This window comes from Sus scrofa, chromosome 14 (genome assembly GCF_054392235.1).
Source record: "Sus scrofa isolate SSC_HxYL_T2T_F1_AM1 chromosome 14, Sscrofa_HxYL_maternal_Yorkshire_Landrace_v2.0, whole genome shotgun sequence".
NCBI classification, from domain to species: domain Eukaryota; kingdom Metazoa; phylum Chordata; class Mammalia; order Artiodactyla; family Suidae; genus Sus; species Sus scrofa.
In genome coordinates, this window is record NC_139396.1 from 89,093,669 (window position 1) to 89,115,962 (window position 22,294).

The 22,294-nt window shown below is 37.8% G+C and overlaps 1 protein-coding gene and 1 long non-coding RNA gene across 25 annotated transcripts in view; one reads left to right on the forward strand and one right to left on the reverse strand.

The window, feature by feature from the left end:
* LOC102165048 (uncharacterized) overlaps positions 1–22,294 on the forward strand; it is a 1,242,341-nt gene that overhangs the window by 389,213 nt on the left and 830,834 nt on the right. The window lies entirely within an intron of this gene.
* The window catches only part of JMJD1C (jumonji domain containing 1C), a 325,118-nt gene that overhangs the window by 270,315 nt on the left and 32,509 nt on the right, over positions 1–22,294 (reverse strand). For 6 of the 24 annotated variants that reach the window (XM_084997039.1, XM_021073655.2, XM_084997045.1 and 3 more), the window contains exon 1: positions 7,534–8,035. The exons of 17 other annotated variants lie outside the window; for them this stretch is intronic. Coding sequence is in view for 3 of the 7 variants with exons in the window: in XM_084997032.1 (XP_084853158.1) it covers positions 7,534–7,701 (168 nt within the window). In the remaining 4 variants the exon portion in view is untranslated. Of the gene's footprint in view, positions 1–7,533; positions 8,036–22,294 lie in introns of those variants that run through there. One more of the 24 variants, XM_021073645.2, reaches the window with a different exon arrangement.

Here is a 22,294-nt window from a genome sequence, read left to right on the forward strand (position 1 = left end):
ACAATAATTAAAAAAAGAAAAAAAAATTTTACTATTATGTCCATCCAAACAATAAATGAATAATAAGCTCTTTTCTATTAATTATAAGCCATGTATTCTATAATCAAATTGATAAGTTCTATAAAAAGAAAATAAAGTAATATTTTCATCAAGGGTTACCAAGATAATTTCATATAAGCTAAAATATAAACTATAAACTATAAATTCTACATGAATATTCCACCCAATTTCAGAATATTTCAACATCTTAAAACATTTCAATATTTAGTAAGTAACAATCTAAAGGATAAATCATATAATAATCCTTATAGATTTGTCAGATTAAGAATTTCATATCAAATAAAACAAATTTGTTAAAAATCCACACTGAAGAGAACTATTTATTGAATCTTTAGGCAGAAATGTAATCACTGTTAAACTTGAAACAAATGGAATCAGCAGTATTTGTCAGTTCTAAACTGCCACCATTAAAAATCTGGCCAACATTGACAGAGAGTAGAAAAACACATTTACATTATATAACCTTAAAAGTAAAGGATGTTATTTCTTGTTAATTTCTAAAATATAAATGACACCTCTTTGCTAAAATTTCTTTTTAACAATGAGGGGTTTATAGCATACTTCCTGACATTAAAATTCAAATACTATTACTTCTTTTTAATTATTTGGAAAATTAGATATTTATGTCTTATACACATTAAGATTTTCAAACCTCTAAGATACACCTAGGGACAGCATTAAGCAGAACACATCACTCCTTAAAAATCACCAGAGATTATTCGAAATCAGTGATAAAAATCTTTCTTAACTTTAAATAACAAAGAGTGTCAAGAAAATGTTCATTTTTCATATGCTTTCAAAAAAACAAAAAGGAAATAAAATACCACCATGTGTATCAATTAACATGCTTTTGTTTCCAAAGAAAAGAAAAACGAACGAAAACAGATACGAAGTAAATTTATCCTTCTGTAATGAAAAATCTCATAAGTGAAAAATTCATGGAGGTATTTTGGTCTCAGAAAACAATTTGATCAGCCATATTTCTTCTGTTTCCTTTTCAATTCTATTAGCCTCTAGCTAGCGTTATCCTCAAATTAATTTACCTTAAAGCAGGAAATTGGCTGTGGCAATTACAGACTTACAGCCACACTATATCCAATGGTTTCATTCTGATTTAGGGCCTGTGCCACCAACATTACCAGAGGAGTTCAATTCCCTAACTGGCCTGGGAATACCACAGCCCAGCCTTTAGTCAAACCACACAAGGCACACAATCCCACACAACAAAGAATCAGGAGTTCTCTTGTGGTGTAGTGAGTTAAGGATCTGGCACTGTCACTACACCAGCCCAGGTCGCTGCTATGGCTCGGGTTTGACCCCTGACCCATGAACTTTCACATGCTGTGGATGTGGCAAAAAAATAAAAATGAGATTCAAAGTTAAGACTAAATATTAAATTAATAAATATGTGGACTCTAATAAATATGAATCAGACTCAAAAGATTTCAAAACCAAACCTATGGTCATCAAAGGGAAAATGTTGGGGGGGGGATATAAAAATGGAAGGTTGGGACTGATATATATACACACTACTATATATGGAATGGATGAGTAACAAGGACCTACAGTGTAGTACAGGGAAATCTACTCAATACTCTGTAGTGACTTACATAGGGAAAGAATATGAAAAGGAATGGATCTATGTATATGTGTAACTGAATCACGTTGCTATAACCTGAAACAAATACAACACTATAAATCAACTATACTTCAATAAAATTTAATTTTATAAAGAGTAATAATAGATAAAATTAAGATGTTTGGTATGGATTCAAGTATGTAAGACATTTATGATACTCATTTTATCTGACATTCAATTAACATTTATTAAACATCTAAGTAAATGCTAAGTACTACATAAATATGTAAAGGAGAAAGAAAATAAGTAAATTATGAGTTTGAAAGCTGATGCCATTCTTTGCACATAACTTAAAATTGTCAAAAAGTAATACCTAGGAAAACAGCCTACATACTTTCAGTTATACTGAAATAGCTAGACATTTTTACTTTTAAATGTAATGTCATTCCTATATAAAACTAAGAATTCTCACAGTAAAATGTCTTCAGTCCAATCACCCTGATCAATGAAAAAATTCTCTATTTTAAATTAATGGCATAGGAGTTCTCTTGTGCCTCAGGAGGTTAAGGATCTGGCGTTGTCAATGTGGCACCTCGGGTTGCTGCTATGGCGAAGGTTCAATCCCTGGCCTGGGAACTTACACATGCTTCAGGTGCAGCCAAAAATAATTAATTAACGGCATCAAAATATGTGCCACAATATATCTACAACAGGTCAAAAGGGGGGGGGGACACTTTCTTTACTTAATTATACACAAAAACATACAATTCACACCATTTACTGGGTGATTATCTTCTTTTAAAACCAGCTAGTGGTTACAACTGCTCAAGTTATGTGCCACCACAGGGAAAGTTTACACACTCATCTTCTATCTTTAGGACCAATAACACAAAGAGAGGGCAAAAAAAACAGTGTAAGTATTCAAATCAGACATAAAAGGCTAACTACCAGCTAAACAAACTTTTCCTACGGTTACCTCATCCAGGTCATACTGAGCTGAAGTAAAAATGAAGTAAAAATCATCATTTATTCATTAAACACTGTGTGCCTAGACCAGAAATTACCATTAGCAATACTGCAACACCATGACATAAACTTGCCTTACCTAAAAAAGTATCTTAACAAAACTTATAAAGGAATCAAATGTTATCAACTCAATATGAAACTTAAAAGAGCCAGCTAAGCAGAAAAATGCAGAACTAAAATGGAAATTTCAGGACTCTTTAGAAACAAATGATCAGAAATCACTTTGAGCTCCTAAATATATATATCTTACTTACATGTAGGACACATAAGACCTGCAAGGTAACTGCAGGTAGTTCAGTTGAGAATAGGTCAAATCTGTACTCCAAGGTTAGCTATTTCTCACTAAGCGACCATCAGAAAATTTCACCAAATGCAAGCAAATTATATGTTTGGTTTATGAAACAAAATACGATTTGTTTGTTCCTTTTGGTTATTGAAAAAACCTGATTTTTTTTTTTTAAATATTCACTTTAGACAGGGATAGCTTGAAACAATGATGAAATCCTATTAAATTTCAAGGGAAGGTAGGTATGTAAGTGCCTAAATGGATGGATAAATAAGTAAGAAATAAATGGCTGTTAAGTCATGTAAGGGAAATAAACTGAGCAAAGAGTAAATCAATTTTTGCTCTTTAATCAGTATAACAATATTATTCAAGATTGGTATTATTCAACACTACTTCTCAACCCTCAGCCTTCCCTACTTAACACCATTAATCTTAAAAAGTTCCTCAAAAAGTAGGGCAGTTATAAGTGTTCAACATGTATAAAGGCCAAGAAACTTTCTAAATAATGTAGCTAAAAAAAGAACTCAACATGCTGAGAGCTCACAATGTATTTTATGTATTTCGATTTCTTCAACAATTTGGTCCTCCTCAATAAAAACGTTCAGAGAGTCTCTTTTGGTTAATGTAATTGCAACATAACCCAGAACGTTTTCACGTTAAGTTATCCAAGCATAGTTGAGTAAAAATTCCATGATTTAACCTCATTTACTTATGAGATCACTAAAACTTCCAGTATGAAAAAACACAATTAATTTTAGCCTTAATTTGTATCAAATCATTTATGTTCACATTATAAAGGAACAGTTTTGCTACCATGGTCTGGTGGGCAGAATAAATGCCACCCCAAAGATGTTCATGTCCTAATCCATAAATCCTGTAACTATGTTACACCCCATGACAAAGGAGAATTAAAGTTCAGACGGAATTAATTAGCAGTTGAGGAGATTCTCCTGGATTAACTGGGTGGGCCCAATAATCACAAGGTCTCCTAAAAGTGAAAGGTGGAGTTCCTGTGGCTCAACAAGTTAAGGATCCAGTGCTGTTACTGCTGTGGCTCAGGCTGGATTGATTGTGAAAGGGGAAGAAGCAGGAGAATCAAGAGGGCAATGTGACAAGAGAAAAACAGAGTTACTCTGCTGGCTTTTAAGAAGGAAGAGGACCATGAGCCAAGGAATGTGTGATGCTTCTAAAAACGAGGAAACAAAAAGACATACATCCCCCCCTAGAGCCTCCTGAAAAGAACACTTCTAATCACACCTTGATTTTAGTCCAAAGAGACCCATATGTTCGACTTGTCATCTCCAGTAATCAATTTGAGTTCCTACTGTAGCACAGTGGGTGAAGAATCCATCTGCAGTGGCTCAGGTAGCTGCAGATGCAAGGATTCAATCCCAGTCTGCACACAGTGGGTTAAAGGATCCCCATTGCCACAGCTGCCACATAGGTTGCAATTGTGGCTCAGATTCTATCTTTGGTCTGGGAACTTCTGTATGCCATGAGGGCAGCCATAAAATTAAAAAAAAAAAAAAATCAACTTGTATTATTTAAATCATCAAGGTTGTGACAGTTAAGTGATACGAAATTAATGCACATAGGGCTTCCTTAATATATGAGACCAAAAATAAGAATAACTGGTTAACTTTTGAGACTAAGTATTCACTAAAGTACTTTCAAGTTCCGGTACTTATCCTTCCAAATCATGTGCCATAAATATGAACACAGTCAAGATTCCTAATGAATTTGCAGGTTTTAAGTTACATGTATTTGTAGCTTAAAAAAAAATCACTACAAAAATAGACTATTTACCACCATTTTTCACATAAGTGATCAAGTTCTTTGGGACTTTATTCTTCAGTAACAAAAGTCTACAAGGGGAATTATACATTGGTGATGCTAAACTGTTCCAAGTTTAACTTAATTTAGGAAATATGAATGTTTAAAGAAAGAAATATGAATATAAGAAAGCTTGAGAATAACTATATCTGTAGGTTCTAAGCTAAAAAACTCAGATTATACAGTAATACATTTTTGAAGTAATGATTATTAAGGGAAAACTGTTGGAAGTTCACCTAGTTATGGTTCAAAACACATTTTTTAGACCAAAAAAAAAAAAGGGGAGTTCCCGTCGTGGTACAGTGGTTAACGAATCCGACTAGGAACCATGAGGTTTCAGGTTCAATCCCTGGCCTTGCTCAGTGGGTTAAGGATCCGGCGTTGCCGTGAGCTGTGGTATAGGTTGCAGACGTGGCTCGGATCTGGTGTTGCTGTGGCTCTGGTATAGGCCAGCAGCTACAGCTCTGATTGGACCCCTAGCCTGGGAATCTCCATATGCCACAGGAGCGGCCCTTGAAAAGGCAAAAAGACAAACAAACAAATAAACAAAAAAACCCCACATTTTTTTAGGTAAAATTTGCATACACTGAAATGCAGATATTAGGTGCACAATTCAATTGATTTCTGATGTATGTTAAAGATCCATGTAATCAACAGTAAAGATTAAAAATATTTCCATCATCCAAGAAAACTCCTTTTTGTTCTTTCCAGTTGATTCCCTCCATCCACACACACTTTTCATTTTATTTATGTATTTATTTATTTATTTTGCTTTTCAGGGTCACACCCATGGCATGTGGAAGTTCCCAGGCTAGGGGTCGAATTGGAGCTACAGCTGCCGCCCCTGCCACAGCCACAAAAATGGCGGGATCGGAGCCCTGTCTGCAACCTACCTCACAGCAACGCTGGATCCGCCACCCACTGGGTAAGTCCAGGAATCAAACCTGCATCCTCATGGATTCCAGCTGGATTCGTTTCAGCTGAGCCACGAAGGGAACGCCACACTTTTCATTTTAAATACCCAGTTTAGTATCTTGGTTTTTTCACACCTGATATGTATAAACCCCCTCTTTATATCGTTTAAATTTCCATGCGAGAAAGTTAACATTTTTAATTTTGAAAACTTGACTATCACCAATAATATTCACAGTTTAAACTATTTCCCAATTTTCAACTATCTACTAAAATGAATACTATGGAAAACACAAAATATCATTTCAGGTTTGTCTGAAACAATTTTAAAATGTTAAGCCATAGTCCAACTATATTCCACATAAAAGCCAAGACAATTTCACATCAGAGTAGAAGGAAGAAAAATAAAACCAGGCCAGGCTTTTTACAGTTATTCAATTGCTACAATTTATAGAACCATTAAGAAATGTTTTTGAAGGAAGATTTTTTGTTATTTTCAACAAGTATAACCAACCAGAATCTTCACAATTACCTCTATTTTGCAATATTTCCTATTAGAAATAGCTATAAACAAAACAAACCTATTTTGCAATATCACATCGACATTAATACATGCTGCATGAAACCATATCACTGACTACCATTATGAAACCAGAATTCACAAAAACACGCTCAAAAACTCCAAGTATTAAATATGTATAGATATTAATTAGGAATTGTAAACCTGCACATAAACAAAAGGAAAAAATATTCTCAAGTTTAAAATTTTCAGTGAAAAATTAAATGGCCCAGGGTATTGCCAATAAGTATCATGGATTATGTATTCATAAATCAACCTCTCAAAGTCTAGTCAATGTCAACTCTAATCGGCTTCTTGATTCCAACCTGTCCCTCAGTGATAATGTTACTCAAACATTAACAGAGCATTATCTCATCTCGAAATCTTGCACATTCCCACAATACTGAAATATTGGCAGTGTAAGGAAAAGTAAGAAAAGACAAAAGATACTTTAAGGTTCTGAGGGAGCCTTTCGCGTTTTAATTTACAGTATTTGTTTGATTTAAAATTATTTAAACACAGGAACAGACGACTTTAAGGCACTATTCTGACAAAAAAATAAACCCAACACAACGCCATAGAAAATAAACGGAAGGGAAAGGGGAGAGAGAGCGAGAGAGGAGGAAAGAAGTATTAATTTCCAAGGCCCTCCAAACCAAAAATTTTCATTTTCATCGTTTCCGGTTAGAAATCCAAGCATCCACTGTAGAAAAAGGTTGAATCAGGGCACGGCCACTGCCAGGGCCTTTGCCTCGAAAACACACAAGAATCCCAGGACTGACTGTTAAATCCAGAGACCTGTCTCCTTCCTTTTCTCCCTTCCCTTCAGCAACCTTACAGGATAAGTTTTAAGTCTCCAACCCCCGCACTATTAAGACTTTGGCAAACAGAAGCTAGTGAAGCTGGCCCCCTCCCGCCGCAAGCGGCCCGCCCCCACCCCCACCTGCCCGCGCGGCGCCGGGCTAGGAGCCCCGCCTTTCCGCGAGGTCCCCACAGCAGCCGGGACGCCGCAGAAGCCGCGGCCGAACCCCTCCCAGAGAGCAGCAAGGGGGCCGAGCGGCCACTGGGGAGTCCCGCTTGGTCACCCCTGCGGGGGAAGCTACTCGCGGGGAGGCGGCAACTCTGGCTGGGGTTGTAGGCAAACCCGCCCAGAGCACAGAAGAGGGGCGTGACGCCAGTTGGGCGAGAAGAGCCAGGTGCCAGAGGTAACTCCACTAGGTGCGGCTGCGAGGCTGGGGTGGGGGCGGGGGTGAGGCAGAGGGACGTTCGCTCTCTTACCGCCAGGTCGGGATTGCGGCTGTCCCTATGTGACACAGCTCGGATGACCCCAGCTCGCCAGCCCCGCCAGCAGCGTCCGCTCTGCCTGCGCTCTGGCTGCACCTCTTCGCCGACCGCCACGCACAGAAACCGCTTCCCCACCAGTTCCGGCCGCGTCTCCACCGCCATAGCCGTCACCGCAGGAACAGCTGCTGCCTCCTCAGCTGCGAGGGAACCAACGAAATCCCCTTCCTACCGGCCGCCCATGCTGAGGATAGAGGACCTGGGGACAGCGGTGGCCCCGCGAGTGAGAGTGGACTCGGGGGCGCTCCGGACGCTCTGCCCACAGAAGGGCAGAGCGACCTCAGTCTCAGTCCTTAATACTCTCCTGGACTCCTCGACTTGCAGCCTCAGGCTGCAGTTCCACAGAAAAAAGAAAACAAAAACTGACAAATTTACACACGACCGTCGGAGAGTCAGAGGCAGTTCTGGCCGCTGCCGCTACCGCGCCGCGGCCAGTACTACTCCGCCTCCCCATCCACCAGCGTGGCTGCGATCGCGCCGCGCGTCTCCTTCCGCCGGCGCGGGCTGGGGGAGGGCGCCGCGGGAGAGGGTCGGAGGAACCACCGCAGACGGAAAATAGTGCCCGCCGCCGCAGCGGTGGCTGCGGGACCAGCGAGGATGAAAAACAAGGAGTGGGGCGGCAGAAGGGAATGCACTCCTTCGGAAACACTATTAGACTGTGTGAGGACCACCTCTCTACTCGTCACTCCCTCGGGAAGTGGGGCGAGGCGAAAGCGAAGTGCGCTGGTTGCACTCCGGATCCACTTTGGATCACAAAACAAACTCTAGGTTAAAATCCGCATCTCCAGAGTGATGTTTTTCACAATATATGGCGCCTGCAGTCTGAGTTAGCCAGAATTCTGCCCGAATTCTTGTAGTCCCAGCAGCAAAGCAGAACACTTTGAACTGAAAACTAAGCCCACAGACCTCAGTCACTGCAGAACTTGAGTCCATCGCTTTACATGAAAACGAAGAAAGCAACGTCATCCTTCATTCTTCCCGTTTTGGGCGATTCTAATTAAGCGTTTGAGCTATTGAGAGATTTACACCTTGCTACTGCTCGGTTAAACAAAGCCAAACAACAGGCTGAGGGCTTTGGTCAACAATCTTAAAATTCAGTTTCTGCGCCAATTTGAGAACTTTTAGTACTAGTACATAACCCCAAACTCACTGATCAGATAATAAAAACAGGGAAAGGCTCCGGATTCAGTTGTTAGAAAATACCGGGGAAAAGAAAAGGATCTTAGCCAATCACAGTTCAGGAAAATAAATTATGTTTACTTCCCATCCAATCACGACAGGACTTTGTAACCCATACACGTACAGATCTCCAACTTGGAACAATTACCCCTTCTATGATCTAACCTTTGAATTCTTCTAAACCGAACCTCCTCTATAGATGTCCGTGACAAGTTCGAGTTCATTTATACTTCATAGGGTTTTTAAAGTCCCAGCTGTGGTTTTTCGGGACCACTAGTATTGTATCAATTCAAAAAATTCTTCTAGGCCAATAAAAGCATTCTAAATTTGTTTCTTAAAGATTTTTCTAAACCTCTATCCCCCCAAAAGTTATCTTTTTAAAGAATTTACACTAGAAATCTTAATATTTAAAATAGACATAAGGCTTTTACCTGCTTTCTTAGAACACCCAAGCTGTGTTGTTTTAAGTGGAAAATACTATGGCCACTAATAGGTTAGAAACCAAAATTACAAGGAAGTCAGATGTTAATAATTACAGTCTAATTTTGCTAATCTGAAGACCAAACATAGAACAGCAACAGATAAACAAAGGTTAAAACCATGTCCAGAAATGGACATTAGCAAGTTGAGAGAAAAATTTAATTTTACTTGTGCAATTTTACTTCCAAGCCACTCTCTTAGTACCTACTGTGTAATACTTAGCAAATCGCCTTGAGAACTACAAAGATTTCTAAAGTCTCAACTTGGATTAAGGAGCCAGTAAAATAAACTGGTAAAATTAATCTAGCATGTAGAATCAGAAGAAACAGAGTAAGAAAATCTACACTTTCATATCAAATTATGATTTGCTTTGTGATTTTTGGCATGACACAACTGTTAAAAAAGAAATGTCTTGCTTCCTAATCTCAGTGATATTGTAAGAGAAAGTGAGAAAATATAAATAAAGTCATCTGAGAAGAGATGCAAATGACACTATTATCACATAAATAACACTCACTTGATTATATTTTTAGAGTATAGGTTGTCAGGCTGCCTTACATAAAAGTTCCCTCTGATTTTAATTTGGTAGGCAAACTCCTCTAAATAGACCCCTAGGAGCCCTCTCTCCATGTGGAATGCTATTCTTACACGTGCTCTTAAAAGTAAATCCATCAAATCAGTCAAAACATTTTAAGTGCAGAAATATTTTTCAGAATACAATATATCCTCATAACAATTTCAATCAAATATCTTCGATTTTTCGTACTACATTCCAGACAGCAGTCTATGAATCCCTTGACTATATCTAGTGCCTACAGTTTACCCACTACACGCATCACCCCCGAATGAATTACTTTTTGGATATTTTGCTTTTGGAGAAACTTGAAAGCATTTTTTAAAAAGCAAAATAGAAAGGCCTTGCAAGATTATTGTTTGTTTACTGGAATTTTTTGCTTTGTTTCAGGGCATACTATGGACCCTTAAACAACATAGGATTGAACGTGGGTCCACTTACACAAAGGTTTTTTTTTCAATAAATACTCCTATAGTACTACACCATCCAGTTGGTTAGATCCACAGATGCAGAATCTCTGATACCGAAGGCCAACTAAGAAGTTATACTCCAATTTTCTACGGCACTGGGGGCTGGCAACCTTAATCCCCCCAAACTGTTCAAAAGTCAACTGTATTTACATTTTGGCCAATAAATCATAACTGTAAATAATATGGAATTAGGAGTTCCCATTGTGGCTCAGCAGTAAGGAACCCAACTAGTATCCTTGAGGACACAGGTTCTATCCCTAGCCCCCATCAGTGGGGTTAAGGATCCAGTGTTGCCATGAGCTAATAAGGTATATGTTGCAGACTTGGATCTGGCCCTGCCGTGGCTGTGGTGCAGACCAGCAGCTGCAACTCTGATTTGACCCCCTAGCCCGGGAATTTGCAGCCCAGAAAAAAAAAAAAAAAAGAAGGAAAAAGAAAATAATATGGAATTACTTTTAAATAAAAAAATTTTTTTTTTTTTGTCTTTTCTAGGGTTGCACCCACGGCATATGGAGGTTCCCAGGCTAGGGGTCTAATTGGAGCTGTAGCCACCGGCCTACGCCAGAGCCACAGCAACATGGGATCCGAGCCGCATCTGTAACCTACACCCAGCTCACGGCAACGCTGGATCCTTAACCCACTGAGCAAGGGCAGAGATTGAACCCTCAACCTCATGGTTCCTAGTCAGATTCGTTAACCACTGCGCCATGACGGGAACTCCAATAAATTTTAAAGATTTAAAACTTTAGAATATTTGTTCAAGTAGTTCCATACATCCTTTACTTTCATAAAGATGCACAGAAAATGCCAATACTAGTAGAATGCAAAGAAAAGAGATAATAGTACTTTTTACTATATAGGTAAAGAGAATGACAAGGAAGTATTTAAAATGACTAAGTTTACAGAAGCTGATAATTTAGGATTATAGACTAGATCTTCTAACTCTTTCCATCCCCAAATCCAAATATGTACATTAAATGTATCCCTCCACCAACACACACAGATCAATTCAGGCAAACCTTGAACATCAAATATATTAATCTATATAAAAGACACACTGGAGGATTATTTTTTTTAATCCACAAAAATTTATTTATAAAGTTTACTTGATTAGTAGATTATGAAGTTTAGTTTCATAAACATCTGACTAGTTACCAATTTTTTACTTATCAATTTTTTTATTTTTTGAAATACAGCAAGTGCCAATTTTCTATTCTAGCATATACAGGTATTCTGTGTCACAGCAGCTACCTACCTTATCTCATTTTTTTAGGTTTTTTTTTTTTTTTTTTTTTTGGCCATGCCCATGGCTTATAGAAGTTCCTGGGCCAGGGATCAAACCAGAGCCACAGCAGAGACAACTGAGCCACAGATGTGACAATGTTGAATCCTTAACCACTAGGCCACCAGGGAACTCCCACAGCTCCGTTTTAAACATCACAGATAAATAGATTTTTTAAAAAGTGCACGTTCAGACAGTCCACAACTTAACAATGGTTTGACCTAGGATTTTTCAACTTCAGGACAGTGTGAAAGCAATGTGCGTTCAGTGGAAATCATACTTCAAATTTTGAATTTTGATCTTTTCCCAGGCTAGTAAGGGTAGTACACAATACTTTCTCTTGATTCTGGGCAGTGGCAACAAGCTGCAGCTCCCAGTTAAGCCATAAGGGCTAACAGTTGATATATATTAATACCCTTTATGTACTCATACAACCATTTTGTTTTTCACTTTCAGTACAGTATTCAATAGATTACCCGAGAATGCAATACTTCATCATAAAACATGCTATGTGTTAGATGATTTTGCCCAACTGTAGGCTAGTGTAAGTGTTCTGAGCATGCAAAAGGTAGGCTAGGCTAAGCTATGATGTCCAGTAAATTGAATGTATTAAACACATTTTCAACTTAGGATACTTTATGATGGGTTTATCTAGAGGTAATCCTATGGTAAACTGAGGAAGATCTGTATCTTATAATAACATTAGTCACCATTTATGGAACACTTACTATGTGTCAGATACTATGCTAAGTAAATTACACATGTAATCTCACTTTAATTTAAAGATGAAGAAAATGAGGTTTAGAAGTTTGGTTATCTGCTTAAAATACTAAAATTCAAAACTGGACTTTATGATTTTCAAGCCCCTGCACTATGCTAAAAAGTAACTTAAAAGAAACATGAAAGTCAGTTACCAAATTGTTTTCTTCTTATTAACACAGATTATCCATAATTGATTTGTTTATTTAGCGCTTACTATGCGTCTCCTGTCTTGAAGAAAGCCAAGAGTTTCAAGTGAATTATACAAAGAGAAGACCAAGAACAAAATGGAATAGAAATTTGTTGCCATGCTTATAATTAGACCCTAAGTAGTTTTTATTTAGGTATTTCCCTAAGCACTTATTTAGACTGAACTACTCAATCATGTTTATGGTAATGATAAAGCAACTCAACGTAACTTCCTCAAGGAAACCACCTCCCAATTATGGATTTTCAAAACATTTCCCATTTGTCTTAGTACTTATCACAACTATATTTATAACATTTATTGTATAAATGATTATATTTCTTTCCCTTGGAAGACTATAAACTCCATAAAAGCAAGGACAATGTATTTTGTTCATAACAATACTCCCAGCATCCACTGAGACTTGTGAAAGTAGATACTCAATACGTGTTATTGAATTAATGAATAAACAAAGCAAAAATGGACCATTTTCTAAATCCAACCCAACTAAGAGGAATTTACAATGTGTCTTACATATATCACCTCATTTCATTACATAATTTCTCTCCTCTCATGTACCTGGCACAGAAGCACAACTTTAAAGCCCTCATAAAACTTGAGCTTCACCAGAAAAGCAAGACGGCTCCTGGGTATAATTTTTAAAGAAGAGATGAGATAAAAGGTTACAGCTCTCCAGAAAAACTTTCATTTTGTTACCAAACTACCAATTTAATGCAAACCCCAAAATGATCCTATAATGTATGTATGTAAAATAACCAGTCTATTCTTAGTATTGTAAAGAGAACAGTCTCAAATAATGTCTTTGATGGACTAACATACAAGCAAAACTTTCTGTCTTCTTGATGCCATGTGGAAGGAGCAAGAGAGAAAAAAAAGTAAAAAGGAAGTAAGGAGAGAGAAGAGATCTCTACTGGGCCTCCATATCTGTTACCTACTTTCCAATTTAAACTCTGGATGCACAAGAATGTACCACTTCCCTTCACCATTTTACTATTAAAAATGAGACTTTAAATCTGATTTTTCATGATAATTTATTTTTAATTTAGAAAGAATGAACACAGTAGCACTGGAAATTTCCTACTCTGTTGAATGAGGAACTACAAGAAAAAAAGAATTGAAAAGTGGCAATTGAGCATACAACAAGAGTCTTAACAGGGTGTCCTAGAGCATTTTTTGTTTATTCATCATCCCTTTCATAAATGCTTCCACTATTAGAGTTCCCTTCGTGGCAGTTAATGATCCCCACGAGGATCCATGAGGATGTGGGTTCAATTCCTGGCCTTGCTCAGTGGGTCGGGGATCCGGCATTGCCCTGAGCTGTGGTGTAGGTTGCAGATTCAGCTGGGATCTGACACTCCTATGGCTGTGGCGCAGGCTGGCAGCTGTAGCTCCGATTCAACTCCTAGCCTCAGAATTTCCATTTGCCACGGGTGCAGCCCTAAAAATAAAATAAAATAAATGCTTCCACTATTAACTAGCATTAAAATATGCTAGATGGCACCTTGCACTTTGCATCTTCAATTGTTACATTAGCTCCTTTACTTATGAACACATTAGGTTCCTCAAGAGTGATCTTCCTATAATTCTCACAAGCCTTCACCATTGCCACGTATCAGTAGTGGCAAAGCTACAAGTCCCAAAGAATGGCTCTGTTTACAGCCATGAAAGTTAATTAAGGAAAAGAGCCTCTATACTTGTATTTAAAACTACACATGAGGGGATTTTCCCTCGTGGCTCAGTGGAAACGAATCTGACTTGTATCGATAAAGCTGCAGGTTCAATCCCTGGCCTCGCTCAGTGGGTTAAGGATCAGCATTAGCGTGAGCTGTGGTATAGGTCAAAGACACAGCTTGGATCTGGCGTTGCTGTAGCTGTGGCTCCAATTCAACCCCTAACCTGGGAACCTCCATGTGCCTCGGGTGTGGCCTTAAAAAAATAAAAATAATAAAAATAAAAATAAAGCTAAACATGAGGGAAAGTCAAAGTAAAATCTAAGCTAAAAAGTTATAATGGGAGTTCCTGTTGTGGCACAGCGGAAACAAATACAACTGGGAACCATGAGGTTCTGGGTTCAATCCCTGGCCTTGCTCAGTGGGTTGAGGATCCACCGTTGCGGTAAGCTGTGGTGGACGTCGCAGACGTGGCTCGGATCTGGTGTTACTGTGGCTCTGGTGTAGACTGGCAGCAACAGCTCCAATCAGACCCCTAGCCTCAGAACCTCCATATACCACAGTGCAGCCCTAAAAGGACAAAAGACCAAAAAAAAAAAAAGGTTATAATGACTCAAAATCTTAGCATGCTATCTATACTCCACTGATGTTTTTCCCCATAGATGATGCTAGATACTACAAAAAGAAGGAATTTTATGATCAAGTATACACAGCTCTGAGGCACATTTCTTAAATTAATGGTATCTGGCTTCAAAGAATCAAAACCAAAACGAAATAAGACCTAATGGTGAAATACAGGAAATATTTAGTCATTTTTTTTTCCTTTGGCACTTCCAGAAAAAGCCACAAGACTACATATAATGAAATTTATAACATACTACAAAACAAATATGTAATAAAAACAAATTACTCTACAGGGAGGAAAGCACTGTCTTCTGGCTCCACACATGCCTCACTAATACACATAATTTATTCAATTGAAAAGAGTATATAGAAGTGTATTCCAATTCCAAAGCCTATGTTCACAGAACTTCAGTATTTGGAGGCCCCAAGATTTTTCCTTAAAAAATCAAAATTGACATACATGAAAAACAGACTTTAAAAAAACTTTAACTGTTAACTTAAAATGCAAATCAACATCCCCAAAACATTCTGCTACTCCAGGGCACATTCTGATATTATCTAAGATTAAATGGTCAAGAGACATATTAGGAAAGCTAACCAACTTTTCTTCACAAAATATGCAAACACTTAGGTTAAAAGTGTTTCATAGATCAATGCCCATTCCATAGAGCCATTTACAAATGGATATTTTAAGATAGCTCAAATGCAACAAACCTGAAATTAGCAGTCACATAATGCAGTGTAATAAAAGGGCAGGAGTCAAGGAAGTCTAAGTCATTCTACCTCTAACTACTGTATACTTTGGGCAAACCATTCCCTTCTCCAGGAATCATACATGAAAAGTAGAGGCTCACATAATGAAGTTCCTAACAATTTGCTTCTAAGGCATCTGAATAATCCAGCCAACAGCAAAGAATACTCTCCCGACACATGGTAAATTCAAACCTGAAAAATGTTAAAGGATTGACAAAAGTAATCTAGCTTAGGAAAACAAATGTTTTTAGCTAGAAAGTTTCTATCTCAAAGGTCTCCTATATCAATCATTAATACATACAAACTAATAATACAGACCAAAAGACTTCCCAATTAAACAATAATTTTTAAACACCACTACAGAATTGCTTCTTTACTCTCCAATCTGCTCTTAAAACTATATTAAAATAATCTAGCAAAACTAACTTCCAATGGAAGAATTCTTGAGATACTCTGTATTACAAGTAACCATTATATTTTTGAAAAACGTTAACTTGAATGCTTTTATATTTTTCTTTGTTTACAACAGCTAAAAAATCCCCCTTTCAACTATTCTAATTAAAAATTATCTAAAAGTAAATTGTTTCATTTGCTTTTACATCTAAATTTACATGGATGCATCTTTGCCCACCTGCACTTTTTTGATATTCAGAAGTTTTAAATTTTTATGTAGTCAAATATGCTCAAATCTTTGTTTCAACCTTAAGTCATGCTTAGAAAAAACATAGGTATTCTTCCATATTTTCTTCTGGTAGTTTTATGATGCAACTTTTTCTAATTTCTTCAAATTAGATGGTGGTATTTACCCCTGAGAGAGGGACAGGAAATCACCCTGGCCCCAAAAAACAGAGGTCTACTACTGCCAGGGGAGAAGCAGGATTACTGAGAACAGAAGGAAACACAGTCTGTCTAAAATTAACATTGGTCTAGGACAAAAAAATAAGGCCCCATGGCCACCACCACAAAGAAAAAGGTGCCAAGGCCCCTAGCTCACAAGGCAAATGAGCTCCCACTAACAAGTAATAGCACTCTACTCATAGAGAAGGAACAAAAGAGTACTGAAAGAACCTCTCTGAAGCACAGATATACAAGTAAGACTTAAAGATAAAGTTGGAGTAAAAACATTGAGTTAAAACTTTCTAGCAAATCAACCCTCACTTTAAGCATGAAGTAATGATGCAAGTATTTAAAACTGATGATGCACTGAAGGTATAACTAGAGCAACAACAACAAAAAAACCCATAAATCCTGATCAACTCCAGGCAAGACTGATTCGACCTTCCATGCCAATAGCTCAGCAGAACAAGAGTCATGCCTACTTCTTGGTATAAATACTATATACCTCAATCAATATTATTTTGCAAATAGTAGCTGGCATTCGATCAAAAATTATAAGCCTAGCCATGGGGATGACTTCCCTGGTCACCAACGTGGTGCATGCATGTTGGGTTACCATTACTTTTCCTATAAGTTATACAAAAATGTCTATTTAAGTTCTTCCATTTGTACCATTCCTTCAAATAAAGTAATATGCTGCTCTCTCCCATTCCCAAATTATAAGTCACACAAAATCTCAAGAGCAAATGAATCATGTAACTCAAATGTTGGAATTATCAGCCAAAGAATTAAAAATAACTATGAATAACAATGAAGGCTCAAATGGAGCAGGTAATAATATGCATAATCAAATAGCAAGTCAGAGGTAGAAACTACAAGAGTTGAGTAGAAATGCTTAAAGAGTCAAATTGAAATTTTAAAAATGGGAACTGCAATAACAAATATTTTAAAAGCCTCTAAGAGGCTTTTTTTGTTGTTGAGGCTCATCAATAGATTTAACACACAGCTGAGAAAACAACCAATAACCCTGAAGACAGGTTAACAGAAATTACCAAAGCTAAAACTAAACAGGAAAAAGCAGGGGAGGTGAATCTACACAAATGGAATAGAAAGGAAAGTTTCAATTTCATTATACGAGGTCAGCATTACCAACATCAGACAAAGAAATTATAAGATCATTATCCCTCATAAATGCAAAAATCCTCAACAAAATATTAGCAAACCAAATACAGTAACTTGTAAAAGTTCATCCAATATAAGTTCATCCCAGGAACACAAGTTGATTCAATATTGAAAGATCCACCAGTGTGATCCATCAAATCAACAGACTAAATAAGAAAAGTATGATGGCATCAACAAACACAAAAACTAAGCATTAAAGAAAATCTAACCCTCATCCCTGACAATTTCAGCACATCAGGAATAGAAGGGCATTTATACAATCTGATAAAATGCATTTACTAAAGAATTACTGCTAACATTATATTTAATAGTAAGACTAAATGTTTTCCCCCAAAGATTCATAAGGAAAGGACATCAGTTTTCACCAGTCTATTCAATAACAACATGTTTGAAATCCTAGAAAGTGCAATAAGACAAGGAAAAAAAAAAAAAAGCATATAGCCTGTAAAGAGAAGGAATAAGCCTGCCTCTATTTGCAAATGGCATGATTGCATACATAGAAAATCACAAGGAATCTTCAAAAAAGCTCCTAGAACCAATAAATGAGTTTAGCAAGGTTGCAAGACACAAGATCAACATGGGAACATCAATTACATTTCTATACACTGGAAAGAGAAAATCAGAAATTCAAATTTAAAACCAGTACCATTTATAATAACACCTAAAAAATAAAATTATACATAAATATAATGTCCAAGCTTTCCATGCTGAAAACTACAAACTATTGATGAAGAAGACCTAAGTAAGTGAAATAAATATCGTGTACATGTATTAGAAGACCCAATTCTTCCCAAGTTGATCTACAAATTCAAAATACCAGCAAATTTTTTTATGATTCTTTCTTTTTCTAAAACCAGTCAGGAACGAACTGGAACCAAAACAATTTTGAAAAGGAAAAACTGAAAGACCAACTTACTTCAGGACTATACTATAATCAATTTAGCATGACAGCAAAAGAACAGATAGACAAATAGAATAAACAGAGAGTCCAAAAATAGACTCATACATTTACAGTCAATTGATCTTTGACAAAGGTAAAAATGTAATTCTGGAGTTTCCCTCGTGGGTCAGTGGTTAATGAACCTGACTAGCATCCTTGAGTACACGGGTTCGATCCCTGGCCTCACTTAGTGGGTTATGCCACGGGTGTGGCCCTAAAAAGACAAAAAAAGAAAAAATGTAATCTCTTAAAAAAACTGTGCTAGAACAATTAGGTAACCATATGTATGGCAGACTTTAGTCTCCAGCTCCTGTATAGGTAGAGCTAATGCCATCCATATACCAAAAAAAGAACCTTGATCCACCTCTCACAATATATCCTAAAATTAATTCGAAATGAATCATAACCCTAAGTGTAAAATACTTTAAAAATCTAAAAACCTTTCAGAAGAAAACACAGAAAATTTTCATGAAATTAAGTTAGACAAAGATTTCTTAAAATCCATAAAATTAAAAATTAAGCATTATTAAAATGAAAAATTTGAAGTTCCTGTAGTGGCTCAGCAGTTAGCAAACCTGACTAGCATCTATGAGGACTCAAGTTTGATCCCTGGCCTCGCTCAGTGGGTTAAGGATGGCTCTGGCGTACTGGAGTGGCTACAGCTCTTATTGGACCCCTAGCCTGGAAACCTCCATATGCCGCAGGTGCGGCCCTAAAAAGACAAAAAGACAAAAACACAAAAAAAAGAAAAAGAAGAAAAATTCCTCTCTAAAGGTCATGGACTGGGAGAAAATACTTTCAAGACATTTATCTGATAAAGGACTGGTATCCAGAATATTTAGAGAACCCTCAAAACTCAGTAATAATTTTAAAAATGTTTTCAATGGGCAAAAAATTTGAACAGATAGTTTATCAAATAAGATATATGAATGGGAAATAAGCACATGAAAAGGCACTGAATATCACTAGTTATTAGAGAAACGGAAAGAAAAACTACAATGAGATATTATTACACACTTATTAGGATGACTAAAATTAGAAGCAAAAGAAAAGGGCAAAACCAAATATTGAGCAGGTTAAAGAGCAATTAGAACTCTCATACAGTGGTAGCTGGGAGGAGTACAAAATGGTGCAGCCACTTTGCAAAGCAGTTTGGTAGTTTTTCATGAAGTTAAACATATACTTCTCATACAACCCAGCAATCCCACTTTCAGGCATTTCCACTCAAGTAAAATAAAAATCCATGTTCACATAAAAACATGTTCTCAAATGTTTATAGCAGTTTTATTTGTTTTTTTTTTGTTTGTTTGTTTTTTGTTTTTTTTTTTTTTGTCGTTTGTTGTTGTTGTTGTTGCTATTTCTTGGGCCGCTCCCGCGGCATATGGAGGTTCCCAGGCTAGGGGTTGAACCGGAGCTGTAGCCACCGGCCTACGCCAGAGCCACAGCAACTCGGGATCCGAGCCGCGTCTGCGACCTACACCACAGCTCACGGCAACGCCGGATCGTTAACCCACTGAGCAAGGGCAGGGACCGAACCCGCAACCTCATGGTTCCTAGTCGGATTCGCTAACCACTGCGCCACGACGGGAACTCCCTATAGCAGTTTTATTTGTAATTGCCAAATACAAGTGTTCAACTGGGGACTGAACAAATTTTGGAACACTACTCAATAGTAAAAAAGAACTGAATAGTGACACATGAAGTATTATGAATGAACCTCTGCAGTTCAGGGGCCACCCTCAGGTTCAATGATTCACTAGAATTACAAAATTCAAAAGAGCCATTTTACTCATTGCCACAGTTTATTACAGGAAAAATACATAGATTAAAATCAGTAAAGGAAGGAGGAGACAAAGGCCAGGGTCCAGGAGACACCAAGCTTCCAGTTGTCCTCTCCCAGTGGAGATGTGTAGACAGCGCTTATCTTTCCCAGCAAGAACATGTGATAACATGCATGGAGTAAAGGCAACCAGGTAAGCTCACCTGAGAACCAGTGTCCAGTGTTGTTATTTGAAGTATGAAATATCTAGAAAGGGATAACCGTATGTATGGCAGACTTTAGTCTCCGGCTCCTGTATAGGTAGAGCTAATGCCACACAGCCCAAGGCTTCCATGAAACTGTTAGCCACACCGTCAGCACAGGCAACCCGAGGTGGTCAAAGGCCAAAGTAAACAAAGACACTTACCAAGAGAGACATTCCAAGGGCTTAAAGGTTACCTCGCAGGAGCTGGGCAAGGCCAAACTTTAGGCAGCTTTGGGCACAACTGAGCTATTTTTACCCCAAACACTTCTAACACCAAATGTGTGAGTTTTTCCCTCATACCAACTAATTCTCCAACTTGGTGTCCAACAATTCATTTCAATTCTGACATTAACTACTCAGCTTTAGACTCCTCAGGCTTTTGGGCTCAGTGTCACAAAACAGCCCTCACTTCAGTTCAGGTCCAAGTATATCCGGTCCCCAGGTTACTCACACTTCTGTTCAACTTGACTACAAGGTCAGGGGGGTTCCCATAACCCCCACCTCCTTTCGGGTACAATAATTTGCTAAAATAGCTCACAAAACTCAAGGGAAAACCTTATTTACTATTACTAGCTTATTATAAAGGACACAAGTGAACCGATAAAAAGGCACATAGGGCAAGGTTCAGATGGGTCCTGAGCACAGGAACCTCTTCTGTCTCCAATGAGCTGGAATATGCCACCCTCCTAACAAGTGGATGTGTTTCCCAAATCTGAAGCTCTCTGAACTCCACTCTTCAAGGGTCTTCATGTAGGTTCTACTAAGTAGGAATGATGAATTAAATCATTAGCTACTGGTGACTGAACTTAATCTCCAAACCCTCTCCTCATCCATTTCTAGGAATGGAGATGAAAGTTCCAGCTCTGTAATCACCATGTTGACAACCAGCCACCATCCCAAAGCTATCTAGGGGCCCACCAAGACTTACCTCATCGCATAAACTCAGGCATAGTTGAAAAAGACTTGTTACAAATAACAGAAAATATTCCTTTCAAAGGTTTTAGGAGCTCTGTGCCAGGAACCAGGGGCAAAGACAAAATATGTATTTTTTAATTATGTCACAGTAATGCTATTCCTTTAATACACAACTTCAAATGCATTATACTAAGTGAAAGCAACTAATCCCAAAAGGCTCCAAAGTATATGATTCCATTTATACAATATTCCAGAAAAAGCAAAACTACAGGGAAAGAAAATGGCTCAGTAACCATCAAGGGCTCGGCTGTGGCATAACGGCTTGTCTACCAATGGGCACAATATTTAATATCTTCATTGTGATGGTGATTATACAAATACATGTGCTTATCGAAACTCACAGAACTATACATAGAGAACAATGATATTTATTTATTTGTGAATTATACCTTGATTAACCTAAGACAGTGAGTAATACAGATACAGTTGCCTGAAACAATCTCATTCTTTAAAAACAGCAAGCATAAATATTATTTAAATAACAAGACAAATGCCTTTACCAAGTGGAAAGCAGTGAAAAACTGTATCTCTACTCTACAGGGTTTTTTTTGTTTTTTTGTTTCGTCTTTTTAGGGCACACCTGCGGTATTTGGAGTTTCCCAGGCTAGGGGTCAAATCAGAGCTGTAGCTGCCAGCCTAACCACAGCCACAGCAACACCAGATCCAAGTCACATCTGCAGCCGCAGCTCATAGAAACACCAGATCCTTAACCCACTGAGCAAGGCCAGGGATGGAACCTGT